At 40.9% G+C, this 16,272-nt stretch overlaps 1 protein-coding gene across 2 annotated transcripts in view; it reads right to left on the bottom strand.

Moving 5' to 3' along the window:
• The window catches only part of XYLT2 (xylosyltransferase 2), a 1,085,626-nt gene extending 1,070,023 nt beyond the window's left edge, over positions 1–15,603 (bottom strand). For both annotated transcript variants that reach the window (XM_044090487.1, XM_044090488.1), the window contains exon 1: positions 15,379–15,603. In XM_044090487.1, coding sequence (XP_043946422.1) covers positions 15,379–15,516 — 138 coding nt within the window. In that variant the 5' untranslated portion in view covers positions 15,517–15,603. The remainder of the gene's footprint in view (positions 1–15,378) is intronic.
• Between the last annotated feature and the right edge of the window lie 669 nt (positions 15,604–16,272).

Genomic DNA, 16,272 nt, shown 5'->3' with positions numbered 1-16,272 from the left:
CATGCAGATGTACTTTGATCGGTCAAAGTACAAACAACACGTGGGAATCGCGCTCTCATGGTAACGAGCAGCTGTGGTAGTGTTTTCTCTCCATAACCGGTGCCATTTTGTGTTGCCACTCCGGTCGCGCAAGTCTTCAATTAACCCCCCCCCCCCAGACAAGGTGAGTGCAAAAAGAAAGAGCTATTCCGTCATGTACAAGAAAGGAATCATGGAGGACTCCTGTGTAAAGAACCCGACGGCTTTCTGTAAAGAGAAGTTAGATCTCAGAATGGTCCGAAAATGGTGAGCAGCATACATTAACCTTAGCCAACAGGCCGACAAGGGAAACTCTAAGAAGTGCAAGTGTGAATCAAGTCGGCAACCATTATTTCCCAAGCTTGAAGACAGCATCTGTGAGTGGATTGCTAACAGGAGAGCAAAGGCTTTGGTTGTGCGTAGGGCTGATATTCAAGCATTTGCAATTGCAATAGCACCACAGTTAGAAATATCCACAGAAGAATTCAAAGCATCACAACAGTGGCTGGATGGCTTCCTTCAGCGATATGAACCGTCTCCAAGAAGATCAACAACACTGTTCAAGCTGGAAGATACTAAACTTATTAAACGTGCACTTGTGTTCAAGTCCTTTGTTGATGGCATTGACTTTTCTAAATACCAACTCTCAAACATGACTGCTATGGATGAAACTGCAGTGTTTATGGGCCAAGGATCTCAAACAACAATTGATCAGAGGGGTGTCTCGTCTATCTACATTCCCTCCACTAGTTACGAGAGTGTACACGTTACCTGTATTTTGGCAATTCATCTAGATGGAAAGAAAACCCCACCTCTAATCATTAACAAGGGCAAGAAAGATAAGATTGAACGCGTTTCAGGCATTTACATTCTTGAAACCGAAAAAGCCTGGTGCACGCAAGCAGTTATAAGGAAGTGGGTCGATGTATTGCTGCCACTTGTTTTGCGAGGTGGTGAAAAAGGTCTGCTAGTCTGGGATTCTGCCAGCACTCACCACGCTAAAGAAACGAAGAAATTCCTAGCACGGAGGAGAACAGATCAAATAATGATTCCCGCAGGAATGACTGCCTAGCTCCAGACTCTTGATAATGCAATAAACAAGCCATTCAAGGACCATTTGCACATGAAACAATGACTACATTGAAAATAGAATGGAGAGAAATCAGCATGAAAACTTTGTGAAGCCTAGCCTGCAAAAGGTTGTGACTTGGGTGAAAAATTCATGGGACAAAATCACGGACAGCTGTGATGCCAATGCACTATGACCAGGTTACTTGGACAAGCAGAGCTCATTTAAGGATAGCTCAATTGCTAGGCATGAAAAACTGGGGGCAATGGTGCTACAGGAAATGGAGTTGCAAGAAATTCAGGCCAAAATTTGGGGGATGGACACTTATGACAATGTCCCAGAAGAAGATGACATGACTATGTGAATAACTGTAAAAGCCAAGGTGCAGATATTCTGGACTTGAAATGTTTGTTGCACTGTTTATGTAGAATTCACACACAACTATCAACCCATTATTAGAACTGTTTTCCAGTAATAGAAAAGTACAAAATAAATGACAATTTGTGTACATGAATAAATGTTGATTTTTGTACATGAAGAAATGTCGATTTGTGTTCATTAATTAATGTCAATTTTTGTACATGATTAACTGAATAAAGGTAGATTGTTGTACGGTGGGGGTAAACAAGGCACCCCTGACAGTAAGCCCTAATGCGCATTTCGCCAGGAGAAAGAATACAAGACCCGGTCTTATTTTCGGGGAAATACAGTAGTATATTGAGTGTGCTGTACATGTATATTTTGTGGGACAATGTAATGGGAAAGTGTGAATCAGAGCTGCATGAATACATGCTGCCTACACTGTTTTAGAGATTCTGGTGCGAGTGCAGTATGCTTGATGAAATGACAGTGGATTTTCCTGAGCAGAGATCATTGCCAGCTGTGGGTGGGGGAGAAAAATGCCATGGTTCACTAGTGTGTGTGTGTGTGTGTGTGTGTGTGTGTGTGTGTGTGTGTGTGCGCGCGCGTGTGTGTATGTGCATTTAATGGTCATTGCAATTATAACTGTACAGAGATGCAGAATAGCTAACTTTGGGTGGTACATTATAGTGTGTGTGTGTGTGTGTGTGTGTGTGTGTGTGTGTGTGTGTGTGTGTCACATGTGGTAACTGTTGCAACAAAAGAAGAGAAGTGTGGAACACAGGCACAGGGACACCTTCCTGATACCCGTGTGTTTGCCAGCTGAGGTTAGTAGAGAGTGTGTTTACTGCTACAACTTGACAACTGAATTGGCCACTATGTCTTCTTCTTTCAGCTGCTCCCGTCAGGGGTCGCCACAGCAGATTAACTGTTTCCATTTCTTCCTGTCCTCTGCATCTTGCTCTGTCACACCAACCACCTGCATGTCCCCTCTCACCACATCCATAAACCTCATCTTAGGCCTTCCTCTTTTCCTGTTACCTGGCAGCTTCATCCTTAGCATCTTTTTCCCCAATATACTCTGCATCCCTACTCAGCACATGTCCAAACCAACATAATCTTGCCTCTCTGACTTTTTCTCCAAACCTTCCAACATGGGCTGACCCTCTAATATACTTATTCCTAATCCTGTCCATCCTCGTCACACCCAGTGTAAATCTTAACATCTTCAACTCTGCCACGTCAAGCTCCGACTCCTGCCTTCTTGTCAATGCCACTGTCTCCAACCCATATAACATAGCTGGTCTCACTACCCTTTTGTAGGCATTCCCTTTCACTCTTACTAGAACTCGTCTGTCACAAATCACTCCTGACATTCTTCTCCACCCACTCCATCCTGCCTGTACTCTCTTCTTCACCTCTCTTCCACACTCACCATTACTCTGAAGTGTTGATCCCAAGTATTTAAACTCATCCACCTTCGCGACCTCTACTGCCTGCATCCTCACCATTCCTCTATCCTCCCTCTCATTCACACACATATATTCTGTCTTAGTCCTGCTGACCTTCATTCCTCTTCTCTCTAGAGCATATCTCCACCTCTCCAGGGTCTCCTCCACCTGTTCCCTACTCTCACTACAGATCACAATGTCATCTGCAATCATCACAGTCCACGGGGACTCCTGTCTGATCTCGTCTGTCAACCTGTCCATCACCATTACAAATAAGAAAGGGTTCAGAGCTGAACCTTGACGTAATCCCACCTCCACCTTAAACCCATCAGTCACTCCCACTGCAGACCTCACTGCTGTCACACTACCCTAGTACATATTCTACCACTCTTACATACTTCTCTGACACTCCCGACTTCCTCATACAATACCACAACTCCTCTCTAGGCATCCTGTCATATGCTTTCTCTAAATCCACAAAGACACAATGCAACTCCTTCTGACATTCTCTGTACTTCTCAATCAACACTCTCAAAGCAAACTTCGCATCTGTAGTGCTCTTTCCTGGCATGAAACCATACAGCTGATCACTAATCATCACCTCCCTTCTTAACCTAGCTTCCACTATTCTTTCCCATAACTTCATGCTGTGACTGATCAATTTAATCCCTCTGTAGTTACTACAGCTCTGCACATCACCCTTATTCTTAAAAATTGGTACCAAAACACTTTCTCCATTCCTCAGGCATCCTCTCACTTTCCAAGATTTCATTAAACAATCTAGTTAAAAACTCCACTGCCATTTCAGCTAAACACCTCCATGCTTCCACAGGTACATCATCTGGACCAACAGCCTTTCCGTTCTTCATCCTCTTCATAGCTATCCTTACTTCCTCCTTGCTAATCCACTGCACTTCATGATTCACTATCCGCACATCATCCAACCTTCTCTCCCTCTCATTCTCTTCATTAATCAGCCCCTCAAAGTACTCTTTTCCCATCTGCTCAACACACTCTCCTTGCTTGTGAGTACGTTTCCCTCATTATCCTTTATCACTCTTACCTGCTGCACATCTTTACTAGCTCGGTCCCTCTGTCTAGCCAATCGGTACAGGTCCTTTTCTCCCTCCTTAGTGTCCAACCTTTTATACAACTCGTCATAAGCCTTATCCTTAGCCTTCGCCACCTCTCTCTTTGACATGCACCTCATCTCCTTATTACTAGTCTACTTTCTTCATCTCTGACAATCCCACTTCTTCTTCTTCGCCAACCTCTTTCTCTGTATACTCTCCTATACGTCTTCATTCCACCACCAGGTCTCCTCGTCTTCCTTCCTCTTTCCAGATGTCACACCAAGCACCTTTCTAGCCATCTCTCTTAGTAGCTCTGCTGTAGTTACCCAGCTATTCGGTAACTCTTCACTTCCACCCAGTGCCTGTCTTAACTCTTCCCTGAACATCACCTCACAATTACCATTTTTCAATTTCCACCATTTGATCCTTGGTGCTGCCCTCACAATCATTCTTGATCACCAATGTCATCCTATGCTGCCTAACTACACTTTCCCCTGCCATCACTTTACAGTCTCAAATCTCCTTCAGACTGGCCCTTCTACACAAGACATAATCCACCTGTGTTCATCTTCCTCCACTCTTGTATGCCACTCTATGCTCCTCCCTCTTGTTAAAATACGTATTCAACACAGCCATGTCCATCCTTTTTGCAAAATCCACTACCATCTGACCTTCTGCATTCCTTTGCTTAACACCATACCTACCCCTCACTTCCTCATCCCCTCTGTTCCCTTCACCAACATGCCCATTGAAATCTGCTCCAATCACCAGTCTCTCACCCTTGGGTACAGTCATCACCACTTCATCCAACTCACTCCAAAATTTTTCTTTCTCATCCATCGCACACCCATTGGCCACTATGTCCGACTTATAAATAGCAACTAGCCAAAATTTGAAAATGAGCACAGCTCTGAGTGGGAGAATTACGAGCACTTTGGAATAATCATGTTAATAGGATTGCAACAAGATCCACTGGAACTGTTGCTAAGTCATCTGCAGATTGCTTAAAAATAACTAACTAGTGTAAAACACAAAGCTTATGACAGTCTATTTTTTTCTCAAGGAACTGTCAACATTCTTGGGTAGGAGTGAATAGAAAAGGGTGTAGCAATGTAGACTGGAAAGTAGTATTGACATTCACCCAGACCAAAAAAAGTGTGCGCATTGCTAGGGGCAGTGACAGTATGCTTATATTGTTCTTCCAATGAAATACATTGAGTAACATCAGAAAATGAGCAATGGCTTTAATTTACAAGGAAAACATATAAAATGTTGGAGATATGAAAAAGTCTCAAAAGCAAACTGGATCCATATGGCCTTAGAATGTAAAAAGGTTGTTCCATTTTTGTTATAATTCAGAAAATTAATAGAGGCATTAATTGTTCTATTAGAAATTCTCTAATTCTATTTAATGGTCCAGTTCCAAACTCCATACCGAGGACACAAGTGCCTCTCCTTTGGTCTCCACTAGCAATTGCTAGAAAAGTTATTGCAATAAATTGGAAAAGTAAAAATAATATCTCATTTAATGAATTTATTGGTTTAGCAAAACAAGTATATAATTTGGAATTGCAAACTGCTTATATTAGAAGATCAAATACTGCATAAACATTTGTCATGGATAAATCTTAAAGATTTATTGTTTAAATTTTAATGAGTTAGTGCATTGATTATGTTGTCATGGACTTTGTAAATAATTTATTTATTAAGTTAATTGTTATGTTATAAACATGTTTTTTATGTTATACAATGTAATAAGTTCTTTAAAAAAATGTCCAATGGAAATTCCACTGACTGTACATACTAAAGCAACATTAAGGAAAAGCAGAAGGTAACATCAGTGGCCTGTCTCAAAGGCAACAAGATTGACAACTAAATGATTATATAATGATCTGTCTGAAATAAGATTTGGTGAATGATAAAGAGTATTTGCTCACAGACATATCAACAGCTATGAGCATCCAATATGAATTCTAATAAACAGAGCAGAGCACAGTTTCTGGAATACCTGATACAAGCATTTTGTAACATTACAATGTTATAATGCATGTAAATTGTGTAACTGTGAAAGTGCTATTCAGATGACATAAATAAGAAGAGAGAGATGAGGGGCCACTTCTACTGGCACAACACACAGACAGTTCTGTCTAATGTCTATTGTAATGCATAGGTGACTAATTAATTGGGTTCTTATCAGAAGAGGGAACGCTCTTCTGTCGAACTGAAAACAACAAAAGTTGACAATGTCGAAGGCACGGAACAACGATTTTTTCCCAGGGAAAGAAAATCGATGTGCCGTTCTCGGGACTTTGCTGTTTTCTCCACTGTGCTGCAATCGCGGAGTTGGTATATTTAAGTTGGGGGTGTGTGGGGGGCAGAGCCCCCCACTTTATTTTGTTTGTACATTTTTTTTTGGATCGGCGAATTTTTTCCCTGTGCATTCCACATTGTCAGCTTCAGGTTTTTCACTTCGACCGAAGAGCGTTCGCTATTTTAAGCCTTTAACAACAACTCTTCTGATACAGACCCAATTAACTAAACCTTGCAGCGCAGGAATTGTGATACTGTGGCTTACTGAGGAAGAGAAAATGGGATGAGTAACTTGAGAACCACGACACTCTCCTCCAAAAAAGGAAGCCAACCTGGTGGTTCCCTGCCATCAATCAACTCTACAACAGAAGGAAGAAACTGTTGCAGAAAAAGGTGAAGTCCCAAGACTGGAAAAATTCCCTTATTAACCTCAACAAAAAGTTGGCATCCATCATCAAATCCTCTAAAGCCAGCTATGAAGGCAGAATTGTGGCAGACACTAAAAACAATTACAAAGCCTTCTACAGTTATATCAAGTACCTCCACGGCAATACCAAGATTTGCTCTGAGTTACTACACAATGGTACCTCCTATACGGAGCCAAGAAATATTGCCAACATACTGGCCGACAGATTCAGTGGTAACTTTACTCCCACCCCCAAAGGACCAATCGCAATACCCGAAGAATGCCAAGCACCCAGCATTACTGCAGCACAGGTTAAAGCTGCATTGTCCAAGGCCAAGAATACAGCTTCCATATCACACGATAATATCCCTGGCTGTGCTCTACATGAACTACAAAGCAAACTGGCACCACATCTGTGTGCCCTGTTCAGTCACAGCCTCACCTCAGGCTTTGTCCCTACAGAATGGCGCACTGTTACAGTCATCCATAAAGGGGGAGCAGCTACAGACCCTGGGAATTACTGCCTCATTAGCCTGATGAGTCCGATATGTAAAGTTATGCAGCACTTCATCATGGACCTGATTAACAAAGCTATAGGAAATTTCCTAACACTAGACCCCACACAATTTGCCTTTGTGAAAGGGAGATCATGCCTGCTCAACCTGGTTGACTTCTTTGAATCAGTCACCAGGGCTGTGGATGAAGGTAAGGCAGTGCATACAGCCTACCTCGATCTGGCCAAGGCCTTTGATACCATTCCTCACTCGGGAATTATTGATAAACTCACCAAACTAGGCATCAACCCCTGTATCATCAGGTGGGTTGCAAATTGGCTCACAGATAGAACACACAGTGTGAAAATAGTAGACTCCAAGTCAGACTGCTGACCAGTCATGAGTGGAGTCCCACAGGGGTCAGTCCTGGGTCCTCTCCTGTTCAGCATCTACTTCTCAGATGTCCAGGCCAAAGGGACTTTGGCTGACCAAGTCCACAGACGACCGCAAGCTGGGAGCCATTATGAACTCCCCAAGTAATGCAGACATCTTACAGAAAGGCCTCACCGAGACCAATGACTGGTGTCGAAACCATGGCCTTAAGCTTAATGCCAAAAAATGTGTCATCATCCCCTTTGGTAAAAACTCTGTTCCTACAAATTATCACATTGATGGGATCCCACTGAACATTGAAGGCTTTATAAGAGATCTGGGGACGCAGGCTGATAGCAACCTCTCCTTCGACCACCACATTGCCCCTGTGGTCAAAGTCCTATGTGGCACATCTCATTACCAAGGGTTTTGCATCCAGGAAGAAAGAGGTCATCGTCTCTCTCTACTCTTCCCGCATTAGACCAATTATGGAGTATAATGCCCCATTTGGCATGTGCCTCACTAGACACATGCAACAGCTGGAGAGGCCACAGAAGTACCTCACAAAGAGGGTTGTAGGCATTAAACACATGTCCTACACAGAGTGACTCAAAAGACTCCAGCTATTCTCGGTCTCATATCGCTTACTTAGAGGCAATCTTTGTTTGACTTACAAAGCCATATCTGACCCAGCTCTGTTAGAAATGTGACATCTAAAGAAATCCCAGTCCCTCCACACCACACGGTCCAGGGACCTCAGCCTCATTACCACAATCAACAGAACATACTGGAGGGACACCTAGAGATTGCCTATGCTCTGGAATAGACTTTCCATACATGTCAAGCAGAGCACCTCGATGTCCCTCTTCAAGAGAAATCTTGATGAGTGGATGGGTAATAGAAAGTTAATCCCAGGAATCACTCCAGTGGCTCTACTTGATACAGGCAATGGGAACCAATGTTGAGCAGCACAATGCCAGGGCACTTCTATGGGATAGGCTTGTAAAGGCTCCAGGGCCATTAGCCTAGTACACATCTATGAACCTATTAGTAGAAGTAACTGAAGCACACAAAAGCAGCATCTCCCAAAAACTCATCTCAGCAATAAGTTGATATTTCTGGATGTTTTTTCATAGAATGCGTAACACATCAGTAGGAAAAACATTTGTAAGAGGCAATGCAGAACAGTAAGTGATACTAATTCTGAGGCCTCCCTAAATTAGCACCATTTCTCTGTTCTTCCATTCCAAGTGAATGGAGATGAGATGTGACAGTCGCGCCACTGGCATCTCAACAACTGTTCACTATGGAGAAGATTTAGCTTTAGAAGAAAGCAAACTCTGATCAGGATGTCTGCCCTCAGAAGGGCACGGAGGGTTACAAACACAACAAAAATAGCAGTGACTACTACTTTGTGATGAATACAGGTTAGCAATGTGTAAAAATTCAAGAAAAGATAAAAAAACAAGTGTTTTTTAATGTTTTCTCATAGAGGTCCTTTAAGTATTAGACAAGCAAAATCCCACTAAGTGTTTCAAAACAACATAAAAACACTCTTGCTAAGTTCACCACACTGTAACTTATCTCCCAAATAAAACAAACGTTCTCCATAAACAGCAAACCAAACTCCATCTCTCCCCTATCCACCTATACAAACTAGAATTACACACCTATTTCCCCAACTCCTGCCCCCGATATACACTTGGGCGCATCGCCTACATATCTCCTCACTCAGACACTAATCTCCTTCTCTCTAATGTTACCTCTAATCCTCTTGTTGTACCATTTGCTCAGGTCTGATTTCTATAACACAGCTGTTAACTTTTTATCTAATGCACTATTACCCTCAGCCTCAATGTATGCTTCATGCTAGTAAATTATATATTCACTGCATGCTTACTGATATTAAATTATATATCCATCAAACACTGTAACATATTCATGTGAAAACACTGTAACAACTCCCCTCATAATGCATGTTTTTGCTTTAAAATGAATAACAGAAATCCCTGTAACTTTCAGTGGGCATTTATGTATTATCATGGATTTTTTCTCCTTGGGCCTCTGTTAAAAACGGTATTTTGTTGTATAATTCAGTTTGACTCTCCTGGAAAATAAAATGGAAATAATTACAAAAATAAATAATTCTCCATTTCATATGACTTATAAAAAAAAAGACACATGCTTTGTTTTCTTCCCTAACTCCATAACTCAGAACTTTTAATACTCAAAGCACAACAACTTTAAAGTAAAGCACTGTAGTAAATTAAAACTCTAAATCAAACAAGGCAACAACATGGGTTATACAAAGAGATGCTTTTATCACATAGCAGTATCTTCTGTGGCAGAAGCTGTTCAATTCAGCCTGCACAGTTTTATTCAGAGTGTAAAATCCATGCTTCCCAATGAGTGTAAATATGTTTTTAAATGGAACATAATCCATCTTGCAGAAGGATTGAGGTTACCTCAAACAGGTAGAATATTATGACTTCTTATAGTTCGTAGGTTACTAGGATATTGGCCCTAGGGCCTTTATAAGCCTAGCCATGTTATTCCCTTGTTCCCTTATTGATCAAGTTGTATGGCCTACATATGGTCTCTCATCCATTTGTCTAAGTTACGCTTCAATAGGGTCATTGAGGAGATCTGCTTTACATGAATTGGGAGTTTGCTCCAGAAGAGTGGCAATCTCTGGGAGATGTATTTGTCTCTCCATCACATCCTGTTAATGTTGCAGACTAGGTCAAGATCCCTACAGTGAGTGAATCTTGTCCCACTTGACTTGCAGATGTGCAGCATTTCCATTAGGGCATGGTCTGAGATTCCTCTGTAGACTTGGCACAAGTTGCCTCTCAGCAACCTATTATATACAGAGTACAGTGTCAGGGCCTTCAGTCTGTCACTAAGTCATGTGTTGAAGGTCATGAATTGTCTTGGTGAGAAACCTCTGAGGTCTCATCAGCTGCTGCAGGTGTCTGGTGAGGTACATTCAGAAGGAAAGTTGTACTTTATTAGTGGTCTGATGAGAGATGAGTACAGGGGAGTTATAATATCCTTAGTTTTGGATGTGATGCCCTTACTTATAACATGTGCAACTTAGAAAGCCTTCTTTACCACTGTGGACACATAGTGATTGAAGTTAAGGTTGCTGTCAACCTGTGTTCCCAAATCTCTCACTACAGGGATTGCGCTAAGGGGGCTACTGTTAATATTGTAATTTGCAGGTAGTTCCCCTTTGCCGAAAGGGATAAGGCATTTTTTTGCATTTAGTTTAAGTCTGTGGATTTGGCCCCAATCATTTGTCTGTGTAACCCTTTTGTGGTACATCATCATGGGGGGCTTAGTGACTGCACCCAATTTGCAGTCATTGTCAAACGTGGTAAGCCACAAGCTATCTATATTTCTCAAAAGTCCAGGCGAAATGATTCTAAACACTAGGGGGCCCAGCACAGAAATCTGTGGTACATCACTTGTAACTGGTCTGCTGGTAGAGATGGAATCCCCATCTTTGACTGCATGTGCTCTGCTGGTAAGCCAGTTGGCTACCCATCTAGTGACATATGGTTTAATTCCCAGATGGCCAAGTTTCTCAATGTTGCCTGACGATAGGCTGTATGTACTGTTTTGCCTTCATCCAGGACTTTGGTGACGTTCTGGAAGAAATCTGCCAGGTTTAATATGCACGACCTACCCTTAAAGCCAAACTGGGTTGGGTCAAGAGTTTGAAGGTTACCTATGTCTGTTGATAAGGTCTATAATGATTCTCTCCATGGCCTTGCAGATAAGGCTAGTTAGGCTTATGAGTCTACAGTTCCCAGGGTCGTTTGATGGACCCCCTCTGTGAAAGAGAATTACTGCTGCTGTTTTCTACTCTGCTGGGACAAAGCCAGTACTTAGACTGTGGTTGAAGAGAGTGCCAAGTGGTTCCGCTAGGTCCCGTTTTAGACCATTTAGTAGGCAACCTGGGATGTTATCCGGTCCGACAGATGCTGCATTTTTGCCCATAGATAGTGTCATTATGACCTGCTAGGCAGAGGACTGGTGACAGGTATGGTTTGGGGTATGTCTGGTGGGGACAAGGGGGGTGACGTTTGTGCTAAATCTGTCTGCTAGCAGGTTGGGAATGTTCTCGGGGTCAGTATGAGTAGTACCATCCACTACTAGTTCGGCACAAAGATGGGCCTTCCGTTTTAGATTTCTGATGTAGCTAAAGAATGACTTATTATCCTTGGCTAAGGATACTGGTTTAGCTTCGTAACTGAGGACATTACAAGATATCTAATTTGTTCAAGCTGTGGAGGGTGTCCTTCCTCTGCCGAGTCAATTCCTTCTTGTTCTTAGACATAAGTTTCTTCCTCTTGTTGTATAACCTATTTATGCTTGATGTACAGCAGCGTCTGCTTGATGTACAGCAGCGTCTTGTTTTTTTGTGAGGTACTTGTTTTGATCCATTCAGGTACAGCCAATTCTATACATTTGTATAGGTGTTTATACAGGGCATTTGTGTACACCTCTGTATACAAGAGTCACTGTTGACAGTGGTAGCAGGGGGTTGAAACTATTTATGCCATCACTTTGCTTTCGAGGAAATTTTCATCCTTTTTGTTCAGGGGGAGTCTGTAATGATCATTACTTTGAACTTAAATGATTTATGATCAGACTTTACCAGGGAAGGCAACACACACAAGGGGTGGTGCAGAGACCCCCTATGTTGTTGAATACTATGTCTAGGACATTCCAGCCCCTTGTGGGGGTACAGATGCCTCCATATATTTCTAGCTAAATGAGGAATGCTATTTCTCAGCTCCTTCCACTAATTATTTGATGTTATTCACTATTTGCAAAGGACTTCTTTGCTTACTTTTATAGCTGACCCTAGCCAATACCTCTTAAAATTCTAACAAAACAGAAAACTTAAAACAAAACAAATGTAATACAAGAAAAAGATTCTCTGCTTTTAGTCTCTCAATACATGTAACCCCATATAAAAGTGCAGAAGGGGACAACTCTAGGTACATTGCGGGTGCTCAAAAGAAAATATTAAATTTTGCGAATTCTAATTGTACCCTGACTTAGTAATGGGGTCCATTCCTGTCAAGGCATGTAACAAAACCTAAGCATATAGAGAAATTACAACAGATACTACATAATAATAAAATAAAATTTTGAAATAATGACAGACAACTCCACATTCCTAGATTCATTTATAGACAAGTAGTTGATTTAGACCACACTTGTAAAGAATGCAGTCTGTGTTGCACATCCTATTATTTCAATGCATAGTTCTGCAGGTTACAGCTGCTGCCTTTCGGTGCTTGGTTCTCTTCCTGAGTGGGGTGTCATCAGTGTGGCATGAGCACCTTTTTTGGGGGGGAGGTGACTGGGGGCACTGGCTCCCCCCCTCATCTCAAAGACATGTTGCTAGGCAAACTAGTAATCCTCTAAACTGTCCATAAGTATGCATGTGCATGTGGGTCTTTATGTATGCAATGAACTAACATTCGATCTGGAATCCATTACTTGCCAAAACAGGTTTGGACATCCCCCTTGACCGCAAACAGGTTAAAGTAGGTAAAAATGAACAAATGTTAGAAGAATATTATAGGTGTAGATTCCTCTTTACAAGTCTCTAACAAAAACAATAACGCAACAAAACATAGCCCTTAACACTTCATCCAACCAAAATGCAAGGGTATGTTACCCCAAACAAGTCAGGAAAAATAAATGCTAAGAAAAGTCAAATCACATTACTCTCCTTAAAGATTACTTACTAGGGACTTGTCTTAAGTCTACAATACTCTGCCCAGTCCTGTATTGTTTGAATCACTACATTTAAGCTGCAGTACATGTGGGACAACACAACTAATGGTAATTTGCCACTCAAACAGCCCACTGATAAAAGAAAAAGGTATGTGACCCACCACTCACAAAGGCTCTAATACAAAATTCCTTCATACATAAAGGCCCAAATTCAATAAAGTCTACACCAAGTGTACACTGTGCTGAGGAACACACTACACAGACATAACTCACACCTTCATTCTCTTAATTTTAGTTTTCCTACTGATATTCTTGCAAATATTGACAGGGATTCATAAAGGTTACCACAAAGTGCTATCTGTACACTTGGTGTAATCTTTCTGAGGGACTAAAAAGCATACAAAATATGAATTTTATTGAATACACATTGTCTACACTTAGTATAGGCTTTACTGAATCTGGCCCAAAGTCTCAGTAACTACAAACAGAAAGCTAGACAACTATATAGAAGATAAAAAATAAAAGTGGGACAGCCTAATTTTTCATGCGGATTTAGTTCTAAACTTGATCTTGCACAATGAAATTAACTGGGACAGACAAAGACTGTGGAATAGGGTTACCACCTGTCCCTCTTTGGGCAGTTGTGTCCTGCAACAAAAACCTAAAAAATGGCAAATGTCCTGACATTTTAGGACAAAATTTTTTTCCAAATTTTCTTTAATAGTTGCATAAAAAAGTTATGTTATCTGAAACACCAACATGCTATATGAAATAGAATAAACAACTCAAATGCTGCAAGAATAAGCTTTTATTTTGGCAAAAAAAGTGAAATTATGTCCTTTGCACTGACTGTGGGTATGATTTGTCTTGCAAAATCTCATGATTCTATAAAAAATGTCCCACTTTGGGCATCTGAAAAGGTGGCAACCCTACTGTGGAAAACCAGAAAGCCAAAGTTAAAGCAGTGTGCATTACACCTTCCACCAGCACCATCACCACCACCCACGCAAACACACGATACTTACTATCTATACAGCATATACACATTACTAACAGCTCTCTTTGAATGGTTGCTTAGGTTATCAACAGTGTGCCCTAACCTTACCACATTGTATTAAATACTTTTTGTTACATTAAGTGATAGCAGAGACTCTGACACTGAAAGAATGCAGCATTGCAGGTTGGGTCACAACAAAACTAAAAACACAGAATATCTCTAACAAAGACTCTTAATTTCTCTCATAATGAAAAGTCTCAAGTACTAATAATCTGAACAAGCTATACTCGACAGATGCACAGTTAAAAAGTCAATCCTAGCTGTGACCAAGTCAGTTAAATAATGAGTTTCCAGGCCACCCTTAAAAACAAGACAATCGGGTCTCCAGAAACACAGTTCATAGAAACGGATCTACTTACAGATGTATTTAACATGGTTCTTTTATATAACGCTTTCAGTAATAAAGCCAGAAAACTGCAACATTAAGTATTGTACTTCAAGCTCCTGTTAGGTTTTCTTCAAAACTAACTACAATTTCACTAAAAAACGTATTGCACTAACTATAAACTGTATGCCTTCTCACATCACCCTACAAGGGGAACTTTATCCAACCTATTAATGTACATCCTGAGTGTAACACTTGAAAAGCATCACATATGTACTTGCTCGACACAAATCAGTAATACAACCTATGACAGTTAATGCTACACATACTCAAAAAGGCTACATTAGCTCATAACTGCCCCCTATTAATAATAGTTTTACATATAAATGTTAATACATTTCCAAAGCTTGACATATGTAACAATTGCACAATAAGCCACTGTTTACAAACATCACCTGTAGAAACTTTGTTTACATAATTGTGTGTGTATATATATATATATATATATATATATATATATATATGGAGAGAGATACTCAAACAGAACTAAAAGATGGAGCGACGCACAGAAATTCAACGTACAAATGCTAGTCTGTCTTGATACACCCATTGCTTTCAAGCTATCTTTCCAAACTGACACCGGGTATGCGTAATCTGGCAGTAAGACCCTGTGCCCTGCTTACCTCGCCTCGACTTTCGTTCTCTTCCAAGCTGCTAAAGCTTAAAACCACCAACCCTTGGATCAGAAGAATACCCAGAGCGATTGCAATAGCCAGCTTATACCGACGAGCTAGTTTCTGCACCCTAACTTTCGCCACCATTTTCCCAGCCCCTTACCAATGGAGCAGCGAAATCAGAAGCGAGACTAGTAGAACGACACTATTAGGGCTCATGAACGCGCACGCACGCCAATACAACGCGTGAGAGAGACCCACGTTAGACATATGAAGTTTGGTATTTGTCAAGTGCAGTTCCTGTGTAGCAGATTCGAGCGAATTGAATAGCCATTAATGTAATTTACATGGCAGCATCCCGGGTAGTCTTGGTTCACTGACTCCGTTTTGCAGTTACTTTAGCTAATGTTATTTTTCTAAAGAGATAAACTTGAACGGTAGCAGCAGTTTGGTCTATAGAGATGTAGGGTTTTCTACGTTTAAAAATTGTACGTTTATGAAGTACGCATTAGTATACTTTACAAGAGAGAGTGGCAATTAAACGATGTGCCAGTAATCGCCGTATAATTTCCTATATTACGTCAAAGCAGGTTCTGATTATAGGTAATATATTGTTGCAGATATTATATAATACTTTTAAGACGTTAAAGGCAATAATGACCTCTGCTAACTCATTGATTTGTCATGTAACGAAAGGTCTTTGCTTATAAGACTTTTTGTAGACAGTATTTTTTTAAGTATTTTTATCGCAGACAGATTTTATGTTTCTTTCAGTTATGAAAAGTTTGTGAAATTTTAACGAAAACACAATGCTGGCTTTTTTACATTTTAATCTATTACAATAGTGATGTAAAGACCAGAAGTACACTGACTGGTATCATTGTAAAAAAATACTGAATGCAT

The sequence above is a fragment of the Protopterus annectens genome, chromosome 12.part0 (assembly GCF_019279795.1).
Source record: "Protopterus annectens isolate FY-2018-M chromosome 12.part0, PAN1.0, whole genome shotgun sequence".
In the NCBI taxonomy this organism is placed as follows: Eukaryota; Metazoa; Chordata; order Ceratodontiformes; family Protopteridae; genus Protopterus; species Protopterus annectens.
This window is presented reverse-complemented; position numbering and strand designations above follow the sequence as displayed.